The sequence below is a fragment of the Balaenoptera physalus genome (assembly GCF_965194825.1).
Source record: "Balaenoptera physalus genome assembly, chromosome: 12".
In the NCBI taxonomy this organism is placed as follows: Eukaryota; Metazoa; Chordata; class Mammalia; order Artiodactyla; family Balaenopteridae; genus Balaenoptera; species Balaenoptera physalus.
This window is the reverse complement of record NC_138897.1, coordinates 45,128,234-45,153,959: the sequence shown is the minus strand read 5'-3', so window position 1 is coordinate 45,153,959 and position 25,726 is coordinate 45,128,234. Positions and strand designations below refer to the sequence as shown.

At 36.8% G+C, this 25,726-nt stretch overlaps 1 protein-coding gene and 1 pseudogene across 13 annotated transcripts in view; one reads left to right on the top strand and one right to left on the bottom strand.

Annotated features, from left to right (window-relative positions):
- KIAA1328 overlaps positions 1-25,726 on the top strand; it is a 370,349-nt gene that overhangs the window by 38,756 nt on the left and 305,867 nt on the right. For 10 of the 12 annotated variants that reach the window (XM_082416095.1, XM_082416088.1, XM_082416094.1 and 7 more), the window contains one exon: positions 25,125-25,240. The exons of 1 other annotated variant lie outside the window; for it this stretch is intronic. In XM_082416095.1, coding sequence (XP_082272221.1) covers positions 25,125-25,240 — 116 coding nt within the window. Of the gene's footprint in view, positions 1-13,891; positions 14,001-25,124; positions 25,241-25,726 lie in introns of all 12 variants that reach the window. One more of the 12 variants, XM_082416096.1, reaches the window with a different exon arrangement.
- The window catches only part of LOC309639174 (large ribosomal subunit protein uL4 pseudogene), a 470,274-nt pseudogene that overhangs the window by 309,097 nt on the left and 135,451 nt on the right, over positions 1-25,726 (bottom strand). The gene's annotated exons all lie outside the window — the stretch shown is intronic.

The window sequence follows — 25,726 nt, the reverse complement described above, 5'->3', positions numbered from 1 at the left end:
GGGATCCTCCCAGACCAGGGCCCGAACCCGTGTCCCCTGCATTGGCAGGCAGACTCCCAACCACTGCGCCACCAGGGAAGCCCCTAAAATTTTTTTTGAGGTTTGTCTCATGGCGCAAGATATGGTTGATCTTGGTGAGTGTTCATGAGTGCTTGAAGAAAATGTTTATAATTGTAATTCTCCCAGTTTACATTGAATAACCTGTTTTATATTATCTTTAATGTATTTCCTTTTTTTGTTTGATCATTCTGTATGTAACTAATCCTCCATCTCTGCCTCTACCCCCTCTCCTGCACAGAAGCCACCTCATCCTGCTGGAGCCTGGACTCCCAATTACCGTCCACCAGTTTCCCTCTCAAGGATGCCCTTTCTCTCTGCTTACATTCCAGCACACCAACCCAGGCCACACTCTGCCTGAATGTCCTCTTCACTGCACTCTGGTTCTGACTCTTCATGTTGAGATGTCTCCACTCCTTGGATGTCCTCTCCTCTTTCCTCTGATTAGGCTTTCACACCCTACACCAAGACACCCCTTTGCAGTTATGTCCTCCTTACCTTTCTCTGGCTGTGACCTCCACATGCTGGTCCTCTCCTTTGTGTGGATGCCCTCCTTCTTCACCTTGGCTCTGACATTTCACCAGCTCGCCCCTTCTTGAGATTGACCCTTCTCACTCTGCCTGGGCTCTGATACTACTCACGGGGCTGCCCTCTGAGTGTGTGTCCTTTTCATCCTCCTTGGGCTGTGATAACCTGCTTCAGGTTAACACTGTGTGGATGCTCTCTTTACTTTTTGTAGACTACTCTACACCAGCACCCACTCCCAACCCCTGCATAGACCCCTCTTCACCATAAGGGGGCTCTGAATCTCAATGCTGGATCACTCCCATCCTCTTGCAAGGATACCCACCTCAAATACTTAGGCTCTGACACCCATGCTGGGCTACCCCTCCACATGGATGCTCTTCTCATCTCGTTGAGGCTCTGCTGCCCGTGCTGGATTACCCTCACTTGTTGATGCCCTCAGCTAGCTCGGCCAGTGACATCCCACTGGGCAAACCTTCTGTGCACCTCTTGATCTCATTCTGATTCTGACTCTGCCCTGTGTCATGGTTTTAGGACTTAATTGTTCAGGAAGAAAAAGAAAAGTTGAAAATGAAGAAGAGAAATAGAAAATGAAAGCTCAGCGTTCAGTTTAGAAGAGAAAAAGTTTTATCTTTGTGTAAAGGACATTTAGATGTATTTCCTTATTCTTGAAGAAACACATTGTTTTATATTTATATACTTTGCTTTCCAACTCGTGTCATATAAAATAAGACAAAAACTCTGATTCTTTTGTGTTCTGCCTACCTTACCTGGTACATTGCTTTTTTAAAACTAATATGCTTTTGAATAAATAGAGAATAATGAAAATGTATTAATAGAGCGTTATTAGGAGGCTAAAGTTTTGAAAGTTGTTTTCATTCATGTGATTTCAGTAAAAATTAGGCATAAAGAATGGAGGTTGTTTTGGTTGTGATAAAGGTCAAACCAAATGGGGAAAGTGTTGGAAGATTTAGGAAATCTTACGTATTCCTATGTCATGTTCAAGTATAGTATGCTTAAGAATTTCAGCTGCTATGCAGATCTACTAACATTGTTTTAGGAGAGAAGTCACTGAGTGCTTAGCACCCAGTGTTGACCATTAACAAGTTTATTTTCAGAATTCTGTAGTATTCAGTAACTCTCAGTACAGCATACAAAACAAATAGCGTGTTTGCAATTGCAGAGTGACATGCAATATAAAGGCAAAGTGATAACTGTATCTTTTTTTTAATGTTGCCTTTGAGGTGAAAAGCATTCTTACCAAAGCATAGCCTTTTTAATAAAAACATGGCCTTGACTTTATCAGTATAAGAGGGAAAACCAAATATATCCAAATTCTAAGACTGGCTTACGTATATCTTGGGGGGATCCATTGAGAATCTAGCTGTGAGGTCCTTTTTAGTCAGTATCTTTATTGGTGTTATGTATGAAAGAATAAAAAAGATGCCTATAAGATTTATTGCTGTTTCTAAATGAAAATAAATGTTAATAGAAGATATAAATAAAATTCAGAATTGGTATAAGAGCTTGGAAAATGGTTTCATTCAAGCAGGATAGAAGACAGTAGTGACAAGTACAGGTTATTAAGTGCCTAGGATAAAAATAAATTAGAAATTCATTTTAGAGAGAGGCTTACTGGTTAGGCCCAGTGAGTGAAAGAAAAAAATGCATGGTTCCTAGTTAAATTTAACCTGAACATGAACAAGCAATATTATGCTATTTGGCAAGAAAACAAATAGATAAAAACACTTGGTGTGAGTTTTTAATCTGTAGATGCCTCCTTAATAATCTGTATATGCTCAGAGAACTTTTTCACTTGTGTTAACTACACTAATAAAATAATAGACTACAAATACAAATCAAAATTTGCAGGCTAATGGATAACGCATACCACAAAGATAAATTAGGAATATTATGCATTATTTAGTTTGTAGAAGAGAGTATAAGAGATGACTTGATATACCAGTTTCAAGTAAATAAAGGGGTTTCCCTGAGGTGTCCAGCATTGATTTACATTTGCAGAAGCATAAGTGGAATATTGATTAATCTTTGTAAGAGGTATTAGGTTAGAGAAAATTCTTTTTGTTCAAGATTGCTGAATTAAGTGACCTCAGAAAGTCTTTTACAGTAAAATTAATGAATTGTTTGCATGGATGGGAAAAGTAGTGTTATTTATGAGGACTTGAAAAATGAATGGCTCTGCAAAATATTGTAGCTTGTGCTGAAAGATGGTGACAGTTCTTTATTTACGCATTTGCATTTTTTTACTGAGACTTTTTAAGATGGGGAGGGGTACCATAGACTAATGCACAAACCGTACTATAGCTCATTCTTTAAAGGGAAAAAAAAGTTTTAAAATAATCCTGGCTACAATTTCAGTTTTTGATGTATATGAGCCATATTCTAAGAAGCCTTAGAAAACCTCCACTATTTCATGTTCTGAGCCCACACTGTCAAATAATGCATGGTTCCCTAGTGAATACCTGTGCGCTAACTCATTTCAAGACAGGGTTCTTTTTTAGGCTCAGATACTCTGATTTTTCCCAGAGGACAGTTTGCTATTTCTACTTAACATTTCTCAGAAGAAAAATAGAAAGTGTAGCACCATTAGGTTCCCATTGTAAAATGAGTAGGTCATCATTATTTTATATTTATTCCGGTCTTTTATTTTTTGAAACCAATCATAATTTTGGGTCATAATTAACTGTACGTTGCAGTACAATAAGAAGGTTAGACTTTAATTTTTCAGTGACTCAGTTTTTTGTCTTCCCATTGGAAGCCTTTATGGATTTGGCGCGGGGTATAAATAGAATTTATAATGGATTATATAGTAAATTTCAAGAAAAGATAAGGGATTTTTAAATTGCTTTAGGTAGAAAGGCATTCTCTGAACTTTAGTGTATCTCGATGCTGTAGAACAGTTAATATGCCAAAATGCATTCTCAGATTGTCGATTCTGAGCTCTACAATTGAAAGAATAGTGTTTGAGTGACTAGCGTACAGTCTTTCTCTTGGTTCTGGCCGGATACCTCTTCCTAAAAGAGGTTAATTTTTCTATAGCATTTTTTTTCTCCCTTCTGCATGGCCTCTGGAAACATGCACAGTGCCATTTGAATGTGGACAGGCTCCTCTGACCCTGCTGGATCTACACAGAATTATGCCTGCTTGACCTACTTAGAATTATGCTTGGGCCACAGTTTGGTTATGAAAAGTTGAAAGGCCACAATTGTAGGTACATGTGATATGTAAGTATATGCAGTAGCTTTTCATTCTTTTCTCAGGCAATTGTTATTTTTTTTACCAAGAGGCTTTATATATGCTGATTATTCTCTTTTTTTTTTTATATGCCTGTTTTAATGGATTCAGATTTCTTACATCTGAAATCAACAGGAGAAAGGAAAACATTGAACTAAGGGAAGAGTGAAGAGTATAGATTACCAGAAATTCTTATACAACTATTTTCTTAGATTGGTGTCTCAAAATTGGAACTGTAGCTCAAATTATGATATTTGAGATTTGAGTATTGTCAGGTTAGTACTTTATAATTGAAAGTGTTTATTCTTACCATATTAATTACCCAGTTTTTATTGAAAAACAATTATTGAGTATTTGCTACGTGATGATCTACTCTTTCAAAGCATTTGTGGAAGAGGTAATCAATTTTTGTCATATATTATGCTGAATATTTTCTAGTAGTTTTTATTTTTTTAACATCTTTATTGGAGTATAATTGCTTTAAAATGGTGTGTTAGTTTCTGCTGTTTAACAAAGTGAATCAGCTATACATATACATGTATCCCCATATCTCCTCCCTCTTTCATCAACCTCCCACCCTCCCTATTGCACCCCTCTAGGTGGTCACAAAGCACTGAGCTGATCTTCCTGTGCTATGTGGCTGCTTCCCACTAGCTATCTATTTTATATTTGCTAGTGTATATATGTCCATGACACTCTCTCACTTCGTCCCAACTTACCCTTTCCCCTCCCTGTGTCCTCAAGTCTATTCTCTACATCTGCGTCTTTTTTTTTTCTAATTTAATTATTTTTATTTTTTTATACAGCAGGTTCTTATTAGTCATCAATTTTATACACATCAGTGTATACATGTCAATCCCAATCGCCCAGTTCATCACATCTCCACCCCCATCCCCCCGCCGCTTTCCCCCCTTGATGTCCATACGTTTGTTCTCTACATCTGTGTCTCAATTTCTGCCCTGAAAACCGGTTCATCTGTACCATTTTTCTAGGTTCCACATATATGCGATAATATATGATATTTGTTTTTCTCTTTCTGACTTATTTCACTCTGTATGACGGTCTCTAGATCCATCCACCTCTCTACAAATGACCCAATTTCATTCCTTTTTATGGCTGAGTAATATTCCATTCTATATATGTACCACATCTTCTTTATCCATTCATCTGTCGATGGGCATTTAGGTTACTTCCATGGTCAGGCTATTGTAAATAGTGCTACAATGAACATTGCGGTGCGTGTGTCTTTTTGAATTATGCTTTTCTCTGGGAACATGCCCAGTACTGGGATCGCTGGATCATATGGTAATTCAATTTTTAGTTTTTTAAGGAACCTCCATACTGTTCTCCATAGTGGCTGTATCAATTTACATTCCCACCAACATTGCAAGACGGTTCCCTTTTCTCCACACCCGTTCCAACATTTGTTGTTTGTAGATTTTCTGATGACGCCCATTCTAACTGGTGTGAGGTGATACCTCATTGTAGTTTTGATTTGCATTTCTCTAATAATTAGTGATGTTGAACAGCTTTTCATGTGCTTCTTGGCCATCTGTATATCTTCTTTGGAGAAATGCCTATTTAGGTCTTCTGCCCATTTTTGGACTGGGTTGATTGTTTTTTTAATATTGAGCTGCATGAGCTGCTAATATATTTTGGAGATTAATCCTTTGTCCGTTGATTCATTTGCAAATATTTTCTCCCATTCTGAGGGCTGTCTTTTCGTCTTGTTTATGGTTTCCTTTGCTGTGCAAAAGCTTTGAAGTTTCATTAGGTCCCGTTTGTTTATTTTTGTTTTTATTTCCATTACTCTAGGAGGTGGATCAAAAAAGCTCTTGCTGTGATTTATGTCAAAGAGTGTTCTTCCTATGTTTTCCTCTAAGAGTTTTATAGTGTCTGGTCTTACATTTAGGTCTCTAATCCATATTGAGTTTATTTTTGTGTATGGTGTTAGGGAATGTTCTAATTTCATTCTTTGACATGTAGCTGTCCAGTTGTCCCAGCACCACTTGTTGAAGAGACTGTCTTTTCTCCATTGTATATCCTTGCCTCCTTTGTCATAGATTAGTTGACCGTAGGTGCGTGGGTTTATCTCTGGGCTTTCTATCTTGTTCCATTGATCTGTGTTCCTGTTTTTGTGCCAGTACCCTATTGTCTTGGTTACTGTAGCTTTGTAGTATAGTCTGAAGTCAGGGCATGTGATTCCTCCAGCTCTGTATTTTCCCCTCAAGACTGCTTTGGCTATTCAGAGTCTCTTGTGTCTCCATACAAATTTTAAGATTTTTTGTTCTAGTTCTGTAAAATATGCCATTGGTAATTTGATAGGGATTGCATTGAATCTGTAGATTGCTTTGGGTAGTATAGTCATTTTCACAATATTGATTCTTCCAATCCAAGAACATGGTATATCTCTCTATCTGTTGGTATCATCTTTAATTTCTTTCATCAGTGTCTTATAGTTTTCTGCATACAGGTCTTTTGTTTCCCTAGGTGGGTTAATTCCTAGGTATTTTATTCTTTTTGTTGCAATGGTAAATGGGAGTGTTTCCTTATTTTCTCTTTAGGGTATTTCATCATTATTGTATAAGAATGCAGGAGATTTCTGTCCATTAATTTTGTATCCTGCAACTTTACCAAATTCATTGATTAGCTCTAGTAGTTTTCTGGTGGCATCTTTAGGGTTCTCTATGTATAGTATCATGTCATCTGCAAACAGTGACAGCTTTACTTCTTCATTTCCAATTTGTATTCCTTTTATTTCTTTTTCTTCTCTGACTGCCATGGCTAGGACTTCCAACACTATGTTGAATAACAGTGGTGAGAGTGGACATCCTTGTCTTGTTCCTGATCTTAGAGGAAATGCTTTCAGTTTTTCACCATTGAGAATGTTTGCTGTGGGTTTGTCGTATATGGCCTTTATTATGTTGAGGTAGGTTCCCTCTATGCCCACTTTCTAGAGAATTTTTATCATAATTGGGTGTTGAATTTTGTCAAAAGCTTTTTCTGCATCTATTGAGATGATCATATGGTTTTTATTCTTCAATTTTTTAATATGGTTTATCACATTGATTGATTTACATATATTGAAGAATCCTTGCATCCCTGGGATAAATCCCACTTGATCATGGTGTATGATGCTTTTAATGTGTTTGCTAGTATTTTGTTGAGGATTTTTTTTGCTTCTATATTCATGAGTGATATTGGTCTGTAATTTTCTTTTTTTGTAGTACCTTTGTCTGGTTTTGGTATCAGGGTGATGGTGGCCTCATAGAATGAGTTTGGGAGTGTTCCTTCCTCTGCAATTTTTTGGAAGAGTTTGAGAAGGATGGGTGTTAGCTCTTCTCTAAATGTTTGATAGAATTCACCAGTGAAGCCATCTGGTCCTGGACTTCTGTTTGTTGGAAGATTTTTAATCAGTTTCAATTTCATTACTTGTGATGGGTCTGTTCATATTTTCTATTTCTTCCTGGTTCAGTCTTGGAAGGTTATACCTTTGTAAGAATTTGTCCATTTCTTCCAGGTTGTCCATTTTATTGGCATAGAGTTGCTTGTAGTAGTCCCTTAGGATGCTTTGTATTTCTGCAGTGTCTGTTCTAACTTCTTTTTCATTTCTAAGTTTATTGATTTGAGTCCTCTCCCTCTTTTCTTGATGAGTCTGGCTAATGGCTTATCAATTTTGTTTATCTTCTCAAAGCACCAGCTTTTAGTTTTATTGATCTTTGCTACTGTTTTCTTTGTTTCTATTTCATTTATTTCTGCTGTGATCTTTATGATTTCTTTCCTCCTGCTAACTTTGGGCTTTGTTTGTTCTTCTTTCTCTAGTTCCTTTAGGTGTAAGGTTAGATTGTATATTTGAGATTTTTCTTGTTTCTTGAGGTAGGCTTGTATCACTGTAAACTTCCCTCTTAGAACTGCTTTTGCTGCATCCCATAGGTTTTGGATCGTCGTGTTTTCATTGTCATTTGTGTCTAGGTATTTTTTGATTTCCTCTTTGATTTCTTCAGTGATCTCTTGGTTATTTAGTAACGTATTGTGTAGTCTCCATGTGTTTGTGATTTTTACGATTTTTTCCGTGTAATTCATTTCTAATCTCATAGCGTTGGTGGTCAGAAAAGATGCTTGATACGATTTCAATTTTCTTAAATCTACTGAGGCTTGATTTGTAACCCAAGATATGATCTCTCCTGGAGAATGTTCCGTGTGCAGTTGAGAAGAAAGTGTAATCTGCTGTTTTTGCATGGAATGTCCTATAAATATCAATTAAATCTATCTGGTCTACTGTGTCATTTAAAGCTTCTGTTTCCTTATTTATTTTCATTTTGGATGATCTGTCCATTGGTGTAAGTGAGGTGTTAAAGTCCCCCACTATTATTGTGTTACTGTCGATTTCCTCTTTTCTAGCTGTTAGCAGTTGCCTTATGTATTGATGTGCTCCTATGTTGGGTGCATATATATTTATAATTGTTGTATCTTCCTCGATTGATCCCTTGATCATTTTGTAGTGTCCCTTCTTGTATCTTGTAACATTCTTTATTTTAAAGTCTATTTTATCTGCTATGAGTATTGCTACTCCAGCTTTCTTCTGATTTCCATTTGCATGGAATATCTTTTTCCATCCCCTCACTTTCAGTCTGTATGTGTCCCTAGGTCTGAAGTAGGTCTCTTGTAGACAGCATATATATGGGTCTTGTTTTTGTATCCATTCAGCAAGCCTGTGTCTTTTGGTTGGAGCATTTAATCCATTCACATTTAAGGTAATTATTGATATGTATGTTCCTATGACCATTTTCTTAATTGTTTTGGGTTTGCTTTTGTAGGTCCTTTTCTCTTGTGTTTCCCACTTAGAGAAGTTCCTTTAGCATTGGTTGTAGAGCTGGTTTGGTGGTGCTGAGTTCTCTTAGCTTTTGCTTGCCTGTAAAGCTTCTGATTTCTGCATCGAATGTGAATGAGATCCTTGCCAGGTGGAGTAATCTTGGTTGTAGATTCTTCCCTTTCATCACTTTAAGTATATCATGCCACTCCCTTCTGGCTTATAGAGTTTCTGCTGAGAAAGACAATGTATTGAAAGCAGCAAGGGAAAAATAACAAATAACATACAACGGAACTCCTTATGGGAGTTCCGTTGTATGTTATTTGTTATTTTTCCTTTGGTGCTTTCAATACTTTCTCTTTGTCTATAATTTTTGCCAATTTGATTACTATGTGTCTCGGTGTGTTTCTCCTTGGGTTTATCCTGTATGGGACTCGCTGTGCTTCCTGGACTTGGGTGGCTATTTCCTTTCCCATGTTAAGGAAGTTTTCAACTATAATCTCTTCAAATATTTTCTTAGTCCCTTTCTTTTTCTGTTCTTCTTTGGGACCCCTATAATTCTAATGTTGGTGTGTTTTATGTTGTCCCAGAGGTCTCTAATACTGTCCTCAATTCTTTTCATTCTTTTTTCTTTATTCTGTTCTGCAGTAGTTATTTCCACTATTTTATCTTCCAGGTCACTTATCCGTTTTTCTCTTAGTTATTCTGCTACTGATTTCTTCTAAAGAGCTTTTAATTTCATCTATTATCTTCTAGGTCCTTGTTAAATGTTTCTTGTATTTTCTCCATTCTTTTTACAAGATTTTGGATCATCTTTACTATCATTACTCTGAATTCTTTTTCAGGTAGACTGCCTATTTCCTCTTCATTTGTTTGGTCTGGTTGGTTTTTACCTTGCTCCTTCATCTGCTGTGTTTTTCTCTGTTTTCTCATTTTGCTTAACTTACTGTATTTGGGGTCTCCTTTTCACAGGCTGCAGGTTCATAGTTCCTGTTGTTTTTGTTGTCTGCCCTCAGTGGCTAAGTTTCAGTGGGTTGTGTAGGCTTCCTGGTGGAGGGGACTAGTGCCTGTGTTTTGGTGGATGAGGGTGGATCTTGTCTTTCTGGTGGGCAGGACCACGTCCAATGGTGTGTTTTGGGGTGTGTGTGATCTTATTTAGGCAGCCTCTCTGCTAATGGGTGGTGTTGTGTTCCTGTCTTGCTAGTTGTTTGGCATAGGGTGTCCAGAACTGTAGCTTACTGGTTGTTGAGTGGAGCTGGGTCTTAGTGTCAAGATGGAGATTTCTGGGAGGGCTTTCACCATTTGATATTATGTGGAGCTGGGAGGTCTCTGGTGGACCAGTGTTCTGAACTTGGGTTTCCCACTTCAGAGGCAGAGTCCTGACACCTAGCCAGAGCCCCAAGACCCTGTCAGCCACATGGCTCAGAAGAAAAGGGAGAAGAAAAGAAAGAAAGAAAAAAAGAAAATGAAATAAAGTTATTAAAATAAAAAATTTAAAAGTTATTAAAAATAAAATAAAATAATTAAAAAGTAATAAGAAAAAAAAAGAAAAAAGAAAGAAGGAAAAGAAGAGAGTAACCAATCCAAAAAACAAATCCACCAATGATAACAAGCACTAAAAACTATATTTAAAAAAAAAAATGGACAGGTAGAACCCAGGACAAATGGTAAAAGCAAAGCTATACACACAAAATCACACAAAGAAGCAAACACATACACACTAAAGGAGAAAAAGGAAAAATACATATATATCTATATATAAAATAAAAAACAAAAAAAGGAAGAGTGCAACCAAATCAGTAAACAAGTGTACCAATGATAATAAACTCTAAATACTAAACTAAGAGAAACATAAAATCAGAAACTAGTCATTCGCATACAGCAAACCCCAAGTCTACTCTTGCTCCAAAAGTCCACCACCTTAATTTTGGGATGATTTGTTCTCTGTTCAGTTATTCCACAGATGCAGGGTGCATCAAATTGATTGTGGAGATTTAATCTGCTGCTCCTGAGGCTGCTGGGAGAAATTTCCCTTTCTCTTCTTTGTTCGCACAGCTCCTGGGGTTCAGCTTTGTATTTGCCCCCGCCTCTGCGTGTAGGTCACCTGAGGGCATCTGTTCCTGCCCACACAGGGCGGGGTTAAATGAGCAGCTGATTAGGGGGCTCTGGCTCACTCAGGCTGGGGGGAGGGATGGGCACAGAATGCGGGACGAGCCTGAGGCAGCAGAGGGCGGAGTGACGTTGCAGCAGCCTGAGGTGCACCGTGTGTTCTCCCGGGCAAGTTGTCCCTGGATCATGGGACCCTGGCAGTGACGGGCTGCACAGGCTCCTGGGAGGGGAGGTGTGTATAGTGACCTGTGCTTGCACACAGGCTTCTTGGTGGCAGCCTTAGCGTTTCATGACTGTCTCTGCTGTCTGCGCTGATAGCTGCGGCTAGCGCCCGTCTCTGGAGCTCGTTTAGGCGGTGCTCTGAATCCCCTCTTCTCGCATACCCCGAAACAATGGTCTTCTGCCTCTTAGGCAGTTCCAGACTTTTTCACGGACTCCCTTCCGGCTAGCTGTGGTGCAGTAGCCCCCTTTAGGCTGTGTTCACGCAGCCAACCCCAGTCCTCTCCCTGGGGTCTGACCTCTGAAGCCTGAGCCTCAGCTCCCAGCCCCCACCTATCCAGGCAGGTGAGCAAACAAGCCTCTCAAGCTGGTGAGTGCTGGTTGGCACCGATCCTCTGTGTGGAAATCTCTCTGCTTTGCCCTCTGCACCCCTGTTGCTGCACTCTCCTCCGTGGCTCCGAAGCTTCCCCCCCGCCACCCCCTGTCTCTGCCAGTGAAGGGTCTTCCTAGTGTGTGGAAGCTTTTCCTCCTTCACACCTCCCTCTCAGAGGTGCAGGTCCTGTCCCTATTCTTTGTCTCTCTTTTTTCTGTTTTCTTTTGCCCTACCCAGGTACTTGGGGAGTTTCTTGCCTTTTGGGAAGTCTGAGGTCTTCTGCCAGCGTTCAGTAGGTGTTTTGTAGGAGTTGAACATTTACATCCACATGTAGATGTATTTCTGATGTGTTTGTGGGGAGGAAGGTGATCTCCACGTCTTACCCCTCCTCCATCTTGAAGGTCTCCCTAGTAGTTTTTAAATTAATTGATTAGGACACAACAAAGGGAGTTGGATAATATTGAGTGATATTTTATATTCGCTCTTACAGAGCCAGAAATTGCATCTTTATTCACTCTATGGTATACCTTTCCCCCTAATTTTAATGTAGTTACATGAATATTAAAACTATCATTAAAAAAAATTGCAATAAAGTAAAATCCTTCTTTGACACTCTCCCTCCTTCCCATACCCACTCTGTTTATGTTTGGGTTGAGTTTGTTTCTTTTTAACCTTTTTATTTTGAAATAATTTTAGACTTACAGAAAAGTTACGAAGATAGAATTTCCATATATTCTCTACTCAGCTTTCCATACTGTTAACATTTTGCATTATCATAGTACAGTTATCAAAACTAAGAAATTAACAGTAATGTAGTATTGTCAGCTAAACTATAGACTTTATTCACATTTCACCAATGTCATGTCACTGATAAGATTTTTCTAATCCAATATCCAGTTCAGTATCTCGCATCATATTTAGTTGTCACATCTCCTTAGCTTTCTCTAATCTGTGATAATTCTTTGGTCTTTCATAACCTTGGCACTAATCAGATATTTTGTGCAATGTCTCTCAATATGGATTTGTCTAGTGTCTTCTCTTGATTAGATTCAGATTATGCATTTTTGGCAAGAATACCACAGAAGTGATGTGCCTTTCCAGTATGTCATAGCAGGGGCTACCTGAAATTAATATGTCTTTTTACTGATGATATTAACCTTGATCACTTCATTAAGGTGGCTTCTGCCAGGTTTTTCCACTGTGAAGTTATTTTTCTCCTTTTAAAGTAATATGAAATTAATTAAATAAGGAGGTCATTAGCCTGAGGAGGCTTTAATGCCTTAGGAGCCTAAATAAGCGAACTGAAACCTATACCTTTAATGCCTCAAGGTTAAGAAATCAAAACCTAAGGACAACCCATAACAAACAACCACCTAGGCTTTTCTAAATAAGGCAGTTGCTTACACTGTAGCCAGGAAAATACTCTCCTTGCTTGGCTTCCACCTCTTCTCTATAAAAATCTCTTTCTTAGCTCCTGTGGGTAATGTAATAATGCCTCAGGTTATCTTTTAACATTAATAAATATCATAGTTCTATGGGTTATAATCTAATGTTATAGTTATTTTGTTGCTAAAATTGTTCCAGCTTTGAAAATTGGGAGGAAAATAAGAGTTTTGAAAAATAAATTGAGGCATATCACATTTTTAAGACTTTATTTGAGCAAAAATCAAATAGGTCAGCCTTGAACCAGAAGTCGTTGGGAGCCCTGTACGCACAAGAGTGAGAGGAGAGACTTTATTATAAAGCAGGCTCAGAAGCAAAGCAAGGAAGGTATTTGATTGGCTGTAGCTTAAGCAGTTGCCTTATTTGGGAACACCTAGGTGGCTGTTTGTGATAGGTTGTTCTTGTGTTTTTATTTCTTTTTTTTTTTTTAATATTTATTTATTTATTTGGCTACGTCGGGTCTTAGTTGCAGCATGCAGGATCTTTTACTTGCGGCATGCAGGATCTTTTAGTTGCGGCATGTGGGATCTAGTTCCCTGACAAGGGATCGAACCCATGCCCCCTGCATTGGGAGCACGGAGTCTTAGCCACTGCACCACCAGGTAAGTCCTGGGTTTTGACTTCTTAATCTTGACACATTATAGGCATAGGTTTTGGTTTGCTTAAGTAAGTTTCTACGGTACTAGAAGCACCTCAGTCTAATGGCCTCCTTGTTTAATTTAACAGGAGCAAAAACAAATATATAAATATGTATAAATTATTATGTAGCTAAGTCTACATGACTGTAAAGAATGTTGCTCCCAACCTTACACTTAAAAATAAGGTGGAACAAACGGCAAGCTCTGGACATTTCTTGAAACAGAGCGCTCAGTTCAACCAGCTAACTCAAAATCTCAGGAAAGACCTGTGCCTACAGGGAAAGATGAGGTGTGAGCACTAGCTTACATGGGGCAGACACCTCTGGAAATGGGTAAGAACATTTCAGCTACAATAGGCAACAAATTGGTAGAGGCCAGATGTGGGCAGGTAAGAATGGGGAGCCCCTTAGGGCAGCAAGTATAGGGGCAGCTTGAACTCTCTTGCAAACTTTTTCTCCATAGGCCCCACTTGATGAGAGCCCTGATAAAGCATCCCTCCTGGTACAGGCCTGGGAGGAGGAACAGCAGTTGTTATGGAAAGTGCACAAAATATTTCCTGGATCCTTCTCCTGTATCTTTGCTATGTAACAAAAACCGTAAGTTTAGGAAGAGGGATTCCGTAAAATGTAGCCTATATGACACTGGTAAAAACCACTGAAGCGGGTGGTGGTGGTGGGATAAACTGGGAGATTGGGATTACATATATACACTAATATGTATAAAATAGATAACTAATAAGAACCTGCTATATAAAAATAATAAAATTTTTTAAAAAAAGGATCAAAAAAAAAACCAACACTGAAGCTGGGGGTAGGCAGAAAATAACTTGGTGGGAGGGCAGGGTTACATGCTGATCACAGAACTATGGAGGAGAGACAGGAGCACTTTTAAGACTCAGGCATACAGAGTCTGATTAGCAAAAGCCTAATTAGTATAATAGAGAACACCACTCCAATCCAGATCCCCACCCCTAGACTAATAAGTGTCTAATAAAAGTAGCAGTTGAATACTAATGAGAACCTCACAAGAGACGGACCCTCTAGAGGGGAAGACTGAAAGCTAAGGGTGGAGCAGACATTGAGGAAAACATCTGGTCCACCTGAGGGGGTGGTTATGCCTAGAGGAATTTGAAGCCTGTGGTGTACTTAGGGTAACCGTAGCAACAGTAAACCTTAAACCTGCCTAACATGTGATTAGATAAACACAACCCCTACTCTAGACACCTGGCCAAAGGAAAAGTCTGCTCATTACCAAGCATAGAAATTATTTGCCTCAGTTACTACTGTCCTACCCAAGATATCCAGATATTAATAAAACTATGAGTATGTGAAAATGCAAGAGAAAACAACATGTTGGAAAGAGATAAAGCAGCAGCAGTTGCAGGTGGAATGATCTGATGAGGAATTTAAAGTGACTGATTAATATGTTAAAATCTGTATTAGTTATCTATGGCTGCCTAACATTATCACAAAATTTTAGCCTTTTAAAATACTAGTAAGCTTCCCAGAGGCCCCATTGTTTGAGAGAATTTGTGAAACCCAACCTTAATGTCTTCAAAGTGCTTTTCATTTGACTCTATTGAGGCATCAACTTTGATGTTTCTGAGGTCTTCAACAGAAGTTGTTACCTAGGCTTTATCTCCAGAGCTTGTTTTTCCTGGCAGTGTCCTGGTTTTGAAATCTACTCAGAAGACATTTCTTAATTTTAGCAGTTTTGCTATATGGAGAGGCTGAGAATTTTTGAAACTATGAAAATCCTGCCTCATTTTGGTTTAATAGTCTTTCCTTCAACTTATCTCTCTCTTCTCCCAATTTACTGTAAACACCAGGAAGAAACCAGGCAGCACTTTCAACACTTTACTTGGAAATCTCCTTAGATTAGTTACCCAGTTCATTAGGCATGTTTCCTCCTTTCCACATTTCTAAGGATGTTGGTAAACTTTCTGCCATCACCTGTAATACTTCTCCTTCCTACAATTTCCAGTTATGTCTTCCTGAGACTGAGTTTCTCAGTTCCTTGCTGACTATTGGCTAGAGGCCTCCCTTAGTTTCTTGTTTCAAGGGCCTTTCCATATGGTAGATTACAGCTTGGCAACTGGCTCCCATCAGAGTGAGCAAGAGCAATCAAGACAGAAGTCACTATATTTTGGTAACCTAATTTCAGAAGTTACATTCAGTTAATTTTGGTACTCACTAGGTCAGCCCATACTCCGGGGGGGGGGTTGAATTAAAGAAGGACATGAATAGCAAGAGACAGGGATCACCAGGACCCATTTTAGAGTCTGGCTACCACAATAACATTGTGATTTTCCTAAATTTACTTGTTCTGATATATTTTCTGTGATTCCTTAATATTGTCTACATAACAATCACATCATTGGCACATAAATTTTACTTCTCTCTTTCCAATCTGTATGCATTTTATTTTATTTTCTTGCATCATTGCACTGGCTAGGACCTCCAATCATTATTGAATAGAGGTAGTAAGAGTTGACACTCTTGCCTTATTCCTGAAGTACAAAGAAAGGGACAAAGTGCTCTTTTTTCATCCTCATAGATATGATACTGGAGGTTTTTCATGGATGTTCTTTATTCGACGGAAGAAGTTCCTTCAGTTCCTAGATTGTAGAAGAGTTTTTATTATGAATAGGGTGAAGTTTGACAAATGCCTTTTCTGCATTTAGAGATGATCATGTAAGATTTCTCCTTTATTCTATTAATATGGTGAATAATATCAGTTAATTTTCAACTCTTAAATAAATCTTGCCTTCCTGGGCTAAACTGAACTTGGATATATTTTCTTTTTGTAACACTGGATTTGCTTTGCTAATTGTTTTTTAGGATTTTTTCAGTTATATTTATTAGATAGATTGGACTATAATTTTTGTTTTCCATAAGTCCTTGTTAGATTTTGGTATTAAGATTATTATGGCTGCTTCATAAAATTAGTATATACTTGAACTGAAAGAAATAACCAGTGAGTATTAGAACGTTAACTTTTGGGGGGTTCAAATTTAAACATGAATTTAAATTATCAGACATCTCACAGCTTTAAGTATTATATATCATGCTGCCTCTTATGCTTTGTTCCTTGGAAAATGTGTTTTATTCTTAGGGCTTTTAAAGCAACGTGTTTTTTTATAGTTTTCTCTATACCTGATCTTTCTTCCTGTATTCAGATTCATTTTTGTCATTTCCATTTTTGATGTCTTAACTATTATATTAATTTTAGGGGAAATCATGCATTCCACCTTTCATCTCAGACTTCTTATTTCAGGTATAGTTGATGTACAATATTGTATAAGTTTCAGATGTACAACATGTTATTTGTGTTCTTTTTGATGGTAGCCATTCTGACAGGTGTGAGGTGATATCTTATTGTTGTTTTAACTTGCATTTCCCTGATGATTAACAATGTTGAGCATCTTTTCATGTGCCTGTGAGTCATCTGTATGTCTTCTTTGGAAAAATGTCTATTCAGATCTCCTGCCCATTTTTTAATCAGGTTGTTTGCTTTTTTGATGTTGAGTTGTATAAGCTGTTTATACATTTTGAATATTAACCCCTTATCAGTCATATCATTTGCAAATATTTTCTCCCATTCGGTAGGTCTTTTCGTTTTGTAGATGGTTTCCTTTGCTGTGCAAAAGCTTTTAAGTTTAATTAGGTCCCGTTTGTTTATTTTTGCTTCTGTTTCTTTTGCTTTAGGGGATAGATCCATAAATATTGTTACGATTTATGTCAAAGAGTGTTCCGCCTGTATTTTCTTCTAGGAGTTTTATGGTTTCTGGTGTTACATTTAGGTCTTTAATCCACTTTGAGTTTATTTTTGTGTATGGTGTTAGAGAATGTTCTAATTTCATTCTTTTACATGTAGTTGTCCAGTTTTCCTAGCACCATTTACTGAAGAGACTGTTTTTTCTCCATTGTATATTCTTGCCTCCTTTGTTGTAGATGAATTGACCATAAGTGCATGGGTTTATTTCTGGACTCTTTATTCTGTTCCTTTGATCTATGTGTCTTTTTTTATGCCAGCACCATACTGTTTTGATTAGTGCAGCTATGTAGTATAGTCTGAAGTAAGGGAGTGTGAGTCCTCCAGCTCTGTTCTTCCTTTTCAAGATTGTTTTGGCTATTCGGGGTCTTTTGTGTTTCCCTACATTTTTAAAAATTATTTGTTCTAATTCTGTGAAAATGTCCTTTGTATTTTGATAGGGATTGCATTGAATCTGTAAATTGCCTTGGGTAGTATGGTCATTTTAACAATATTAATTCTTCCAATCCACGAACACAGCATACCTTTCCATCTGTTTGTGTTGTCCTCAATTTCTTTCATCAGTGTCTTATTGTTTTCCGAGGACAGGTCTTTTACCTCTTTAGGTTGGTTTATTCCTGGGTTTTTTATTCTTTTTGATGCAATTGTAAATGGGATTTTTTCCTTATTTTCTCTTTCTGATAGTTCATTGTTTGTGTATAGAAATGTGACATATTTCTGAATATTAATTTTGTATCTTGCAACTTTACCAAACTCATTGATGAGGTTTAGTAGTTTTTTGGTGGTGTCTTTAGGATTTTCTATATATAGTATCATATCATCTGCAAACAGTGACAGTTTTACTTCTTTCTTCCCAATTTTCATTCCTTTGATTTATTTTTCAGTTTTTTTAAAGTGTATTTACAGAGTTGTGCAGTCATCACCACAGTCAATTTTAGAACATTCTCATTACATCAGAATGAAATCCTGTACCCATTAGCAGTCACTCCTCACTTCTCACCAACCTTCCTGTCCCTAGACAACCACTCTTTAGTTTTGTCTCAATGAATTTGCCTATTTTGGATATTTCATATACATGGAAATATATAATATGTAGTCTTTTTAAACTAGTTTCTTTAACTTAGCATGATAATTTCAAGGTTTATTTCTGTGGTAGCATGTATTAGTATCTCATTTCTATTTATTGCCAAATAATATTAAATTTTATAGGCAGTACCATATTTAACTTATCTATTCATTTATTGATGGCATTTGGGTTATTTATACTTTTTGATTATTATGGAAAATGCTGCTGTGAACATATATGTGTAAGTTTTTGTGTGGACATACATTTTCATTTCTCTTGGGTACATGTCTAGGAATGCTGGGTCAAATAGTAACTCTGTTTAACTTTTTGAGGAACTGCCAGACTGTTTTCCAGAGAGGCTGCACCGTTTTATGTTTCCACCAGAAATCTATGAAGGTTCTTATCTGTCCTTTTACATAATGGCTAATGATGTTGAACATCTTTCCATGTACTTTTTGGCTATTTGTGTATCTTCTTTGAAGAAATATCTATTCACATCCTTTTAAATTGGGTTGTCTTTTTAAATTTAATATTTATTTATTTATTGGCTGCGTTGGGTCTTCGTTGCTGTGTGCAGGCTTTCTCTAGTTGCGGCGAGCGGGGGCTACTCTTCGTTGCGGTGCACAGGCTTCTTGTTGCAGTGGTTTCTCTTGTTGCAGAGCACAGGCTCTAGGCATGCGGGCTTCAGTAGTTGTGACACCCAGGCTCAGTAGTTGTGGCACATGGGCTCTAGAGTGCAGGCTCAGTAGTTGTGGCAACATGGGCTTAGTTGCTCCGCGGCATGTGGGGTCTTCCTGGACCAGAGTTCGAACCCACGTCCCCTGCATTGGCAGGCGGATTCTTAACCACTGTGCCACCAGGGAAGTCCGGGTTGTCTTTTTATTGTCGAATTCTCAGTGTTCTTTATATATTCCATTTACAAGTCCTTTATCAGATATATTATTTGCAAAAATTTGATCCCATTCTGTGCATTGTTTTTTCACTTTCTTGATGGTGTCATTTGAAGCACAAATGTTTTTAAATTTTGATGAAGTCCAGTTTATTTTTGTTGTTGTTGCTTGTGTTTTTGGTGTCATATCTAAGAAACCATTGCCTAATTCAGGGTTGTGAAGATTTATACCTATGTTTTCTTCCAAGAGTTTATAGTTTTAGCTGTCACATTTTGGTCTTTAATTCACTTAGAGTTAATTTTTGTAAATGCTGTGAGTTATAGGGGCCCAACTTCATTCTTTTGCATGTGGATAGCAAGTTGTCCCTGCACTGCATGTTGAAAAGACTGTTCTTTCCCTTTGATTTACTTGTTACCCTGGTTGAAAAATCAATTTATTATAAAAATGAGTGTTTATTTATGTTTAATTCATCTATATGTCTGTCTTTATGCCAGTACCACACTCTCTTGATTATTGTAGTTTTGTAGTAGGTTTTAAAATTGGCAAGGGTGAGATCCCCATTTTTTTCTCCTTTTTCAGGAATATTTTAGGTATTCTGAGTCCCTTTCATTTCCATATGAGTTTTAGGATTGGATCAATTTGTCAATTTCTGCAAATAAACCTGCTGAGATTTTAATGGAGATTGAGTTGAATCTGAAGATCAATGTGGGGAGTACTGCCATCTTAACAATATTAAGTCTTCCGGTCATGAACATGAATGTCTTTCCATTAATACAGGTGTTTAATTTCTTTCAACAATGTTTTTATAGTTTTCAGTGTCTTGCTTCTTCTGTTGCAAAACTTCCAAGCAAGTCTTGCAAGTTTTCAAGTCTTGCTTCTTCTGTTGAATTTATTCCTTTGTATTTTATTTTTCTTGATGCAGACGTACATGGAATTGTTTCCTTAATTTCTTTTGGGGGTTGTTCACTGTCATTGTATAAACATACAGTTGACTTTTATATATTAATCTTTTATCCTGTAACCTTGCTGAACTCCTTTATTAGTTGTAATAGTTTTTAAGTGGATTTTTTAGAATTTCTGTATACAAAATTGTGTCATGTAAAATAGAGATGGTTTGACTTCTTTCTTTAGAATCTAGGTACCTTTTATTTCTTTTCCCTACCTAATTGCCCTGACTATAATCTCTAATACAAAGTTGACTTGCAGTGGTGAGAGCAGACATCCTTGTCTTGTTTGTGATCACAGGGGGAAAGCACTTAGTCTTTCACCATTAAATATGGTATTAGATTTGGGTTTTTCATAGATGGCCTTTTTCAGGTTGAGGAAGTTTCCTTTTCTTCCTATTTACTGAGTTTTTTTTTTAATCATGAATCATTCATTGTTGGATTTTTTTCAAACACTTTTCTGCATCTATTTGGATGATCATATGGTTTTTGTCCTTTATTTTATTGATATGGTATATTACATTAATTGATGTTTGATTATTAAACCAACTTTTCATTCCTGGGTTAAATCCCAATTAGGCATGATGTATAATCCTTTTTTTTTTTTTTTTAATGTTCCTGGATTGTGCTTGCTGGTATTTTGTTGAGGATTTTTGCATCTACATTCATTTGCTGTTGTTTTGTAGTTCTTAGAGCTCTTTTGACATAGATTGCTGTGTTTCTCATTTCTTAAAGCACCTGTGTTCCTTTAGACAGTACATTTTAAATTACAATCAAATGTTAAAATTTGTAAAGAGGGCATTAAGATGATTTCACTGCCATATATATATATTTATATAAATATATATTTTTAACCATGAAAGCTCTTCTTTTTCACCATGCATTTACATTTGCTTAAAAACAATATCTCCCTTTCTGTCGGCTAGATGTCCTGTGAAATCTAGGACATCTAATCTCTCTAAATCTTATCCACTAAGTTAATATTGAGAATTTATAGAATGCTACCAGCATTCTCTGCTTCCAAATGTGAGATATCAATCAGGGAAAGAAATTTATCTGGTTGACCATTGGTGAGCTGCAATTAATTCTCTTCGGGATAGAAGCTTCGTTGCCTTGACCTTGTCTTTCACATTAGAAAGACATTTCTGGAGTACCTAGAAGAACATTGGGGGTATGTAAAGCCATAAAATAAATCTCTTCCTAGAACATTAGTTTTACTAAAAAGTTTAGAATAGATGGGTATGGGGAAGCTTTTTATATTAAAAGAGAAAAGATTGCTTTATGGAGAAAAATACAGAATGTGCAGGGATGTTTAAGCTAAAACATAAGCCTTCAAGGAAACTCAGGTTTTTTGCCATGGTTTTCAGCCCAACCACCCAACTCCAAGTGTATGAATTCTCTTTCCTGGTTAGATAAGAGTACAGTTTGTGGACATTATTGAGAAATACTCTGAGATGTTAAATAAATGCTGAAATGATTATTTCTTTATGAACAGACTATTGTCCTCCTTGTAAATAATTAACAAACCAACACTGGGAATATCCTCTTGACCAGAGTTTTCAACTTTTCTATCCTATTAGTCAAATATTTCCCTTTTTTGTGTTTACATTCTCATTTTGTTAACTAGCTTATTGCTGTACCCTAAATGAGATAGAGGATTAGGTATTTTTATGTTACTTTGTGGTCTGAGAATGCTTTGATAAAAAATGTAGATCATGATACCAGATAATTTCTCATACATACACCTCATGGGAAATATTATTGAACATAAATTAAACAGGAAGACATATTTCAGAGTGAATATAAAATCTTGAGTTTGTTTTATTGGCAAGTCCTTTGCATTTAAAGGATGTATTAATATACTTGCTCCTATTAACTATGCTAATAGGCCACAGAGAAGCCATGCATATCTTTAGAGAGGCCTATAGAAGTGTTGCCTTTTGTGCTTAACACAGCTTGTTAAGTTTATAGCCTTCCAGAGCATAATAATTGCTAACGGGTAGTCTAATCATAGCAGCATAACAGAAAAGATTTTCTTTTTTAAAAAAAAAAAACCCTGTTTAAATAGTGTAGCAACAAAATTTTCAAATATCTCTAGAAACTAAATTTAGGAAAGAGTGGTTCTTCTGGATAGAGCACTTTAAGTTTTGGGAGAAGCTCATCATAGCCACTGGCATTATTGAATATATGTACAAGCATTTTTTGCCGTCAGTGATCCCTAGAGTTTTCATGGATTTTCTTCAGGTTTGACAAAGGGAGTAAGTAAATGCTGGGGTATATGTTTTGACCTGGCAGTCTCTAGACATACTTTCTGCATTTACTTTAATGTTAGGTAAATGTGGCAGTGTACTTTGTTGTTACTGTTTTTATGACCTTGGAAGCCTTGCTTTCTTGAACAAACAAATCTTTGGGTCATTCCTCATATTTATATGGCTTTTATGAATGGAATTGAAATGACAGGGGCCATTGTGAGGTTCCTTTTGGATATCCCATAACTGGATAAACTTACTGTGATTATTTTTTCCTATAGTAGGCATTCAGTTAATATTTTTTAATAAGTAAATGAAAATAAATCTTCTCTTATCTGCTTATGGATTTTCCTCTTCAGTCTCATCTTTAAGATTTGACCAATCTAAACAGGGAGAGAATTTGCCATATATTTTCTCACCTTAACAGTGTTTATTCTCTCCTTACAATATATAGCATTACCTATTACATCTTTCTTTTATGCATAATCCTACAGATTCATCACTTCTTTTGTTTTTCATTAACCTCATGCGAAATTTTGCATCGTTACACTTTTTAATATTTCTCTTGTCATCCTCTCCCACTGCCTCTTTTAGCCTATGGCTGTAGCTTTTGCATAGATTACAGTATTGTATGCCTTGTACCCTGACCAGATGTTTGTTAACTTCTTTCTTATTTCTTTACAAATGCTCTCCATATTTGTAAAGGACATATATATAGTTCCAGTATGTTTATAGTATAGTAAAGGAAATTATAGAACTTAAGCTGGAAAGAATTTTAAAATTGTCTAGTCTAGCCTTGTTTGTTTACAAGTGGGAGTAATGATGACCAGAGAAATAAGCATGCTTTGCCACAGTCACCATATGTACGTGGTTTTCTGATTTACAGTTTGGGGGTGTACTTGATCTGGAACAGTTTCCTAGCAAAGGTGTTTCAGAAGCCGGTTGATAGATTGAAGAGGAGCGATTTGGATGATAGAATTAATTAATGGTTCAAATGTTTGACACTTTTAGAAAAAACTTAAGAGGCAGTGGGGAATTATTGTGAAAGATGTTAGTACAAATGTGGTTGAGGATAATGACAAGAAAAGTGAAGGCATTGTAAAAAGATGGCAACAAGGGAGCAGGCTAACCTGAGACCAGATTACAAATCCTCTACGTATGTGTATATTTGTTCTTTGTTTAGTTGTGTTGATTCCTTGTAATTGTATCAGTATTAGAGATTATGCTCGTAGAAAGAAGGTCCTGAGTCCCAAACATGAGCCTAGTATTATGCCAAATGTAAATAATAGGAGCCGGGAAAATGATTTGAATGTCATGATAAGCAAGAAAAAATAAAGCTATTTTTTGAACATTACTATATGTCATGCACTTTCACACAAATTAATTCAAAGACAAGATGCAATCAACTCTTGAACATTCAAAATTCTAATTTTCATTCTGTTATTTCATTGATCTTAATATCCCCACCAGAAAGCTAGCAACAAAGGGAAGGCTGTGGAGTTCGTGTTATTCAGAAATTGCTCTGGTGGAGTACAGGTGTGGGAGGAAATAAATTTAGATGCTCAAAGAAAAGATTCGGCTTCCCTGTGGATTTCACTAACACATATCCCTGTGTGATCTTATAGAATAAAATGTGTTGTACTCTCTTTGGAGAATTAATCACCAGTGACAGAAATTCAGAGCCAACATCTCTGTTCACAGAGTAACATGAAAATTAGGGTTGTCATTTTAAGGTAAGTTTTAATGTTGTTTAGGTTTTTTTTTTTCCCCCCTCTGTGCTCTTATCAGAAACCACCCATTTTTGATAGGATTGAGTTGGAATACCTTTCAGAGTTAAGCATTAAAGATACATATTTTTGGTCAGTGTTTTTTACTTTATAATCCCTTTTTGAACTAAGAATAAATGTGCAAACTTTTTTTATCTTAATGCCATTTAAAAATTCCAGTCCAGTTGTTTATATGCTACTGAGGATTGCAGGGTATTAGTACCAGGAAAAAGTAAAATCACCTATGTATGTTTAATGCAATATATATATTTTTTAAATTAATTAATTAATTAATTAATTAATTAAATTTTGGCTGTGTTGGGTCTTCGTTTCTGTGCGAGGGCTTTCTCTAGTTGCGGCAAGCGGGGGCCACTCTTCATCGCGGTGCGTGGGCCTCTCACTATCGTGGCCTCTCTTGCCGCGGAGCACAAGGTCCAGATGCGCAGGCTCAGTAGTTGTGGCTCACGGGCCCAGTTGCTCCGCGGCATGTGGGATCTTCCCAGACCAGGGCTCGAACCCGTGTCCCCTGCATTAACAGGCAGATTCTCAACCACTGCGCCACCAGGGAAGCCCTTAATGAAATATTTAAGCGATATATATGTTGTTTATTTTATTGACAGGATTTAAATAGAAGTATGAAAAAGATCTAAATCAAAATAAATCGTGCCTTATTTGATAATGAAGAGATGAAACCTTTGTTTTAAAAATTGGATATTTTTCTGTCCTGGATCATAATTGGGAACCCATAAAGTATAGGACTTTCCATATTTAAGACAATTCTGATTATTGCAAAAATTCTTGATGTAAAAACCACATGCATATTTTATTACAAAGGTATGGAATATTGCCTTGTGAAAGATTAATTTTAAAAATTCAAAAAACATGAAGTATCCCTGAAGAAACCAGCATACCTCTGGAATAAATCTAGTTTTGGTAAACCACAGCTGTAGGCACATATTTTATTTTATTCTCATGGGCATTTTCTTTTCACTTGTATTTTTTTCAGAGTAAGTGAGGAAAAGGAAGTAACAGAAGAAAGACTCAAAGCTGAGCAGGAATCATTTGAGAAGAAGATCAGGCAGTTGGAAGAACAGAATGAACTGATCATAAAAGAAAGGGAAGATATCCTTTTTGAAAGTCCTCTTTTTTAACGTGCAGAAAGTTTGACTCTTTCATGAAGAAAATGTAAACTCCAGAGAAATAATTGTTCTAATTTATAACAGAGAGTAGATCTGCATGGGCTGCCATTTTTAGGCGTCAGAACGACACTTAACAGCATGTGTTGTTGCTTCCTTTGTGCTTGATACAGTCGTCCAGCTGTTCCACTGCTGCTGTTATACTGTGGAGCACACATTTGTCAATTCAAAGAGACAATAAGAAATTTGGGCATTAAAATGTAGTGTTGGAACTTTATTAAATTCAGTTCCACTACTGTAATTGAGCCTGAACCCTCTTTGTCTTTGGTATTCTTTCTAGCTAAAGCTTTGACAGTTCTAAGGAATTCTATTCTGAAATCATAAAAATAAAAAAAAATCAGTTGTAACCTATAGATGTTGTAATTGATAAATGTTTCTACTGCCACATAATACCACCAAACTATTCTCATGG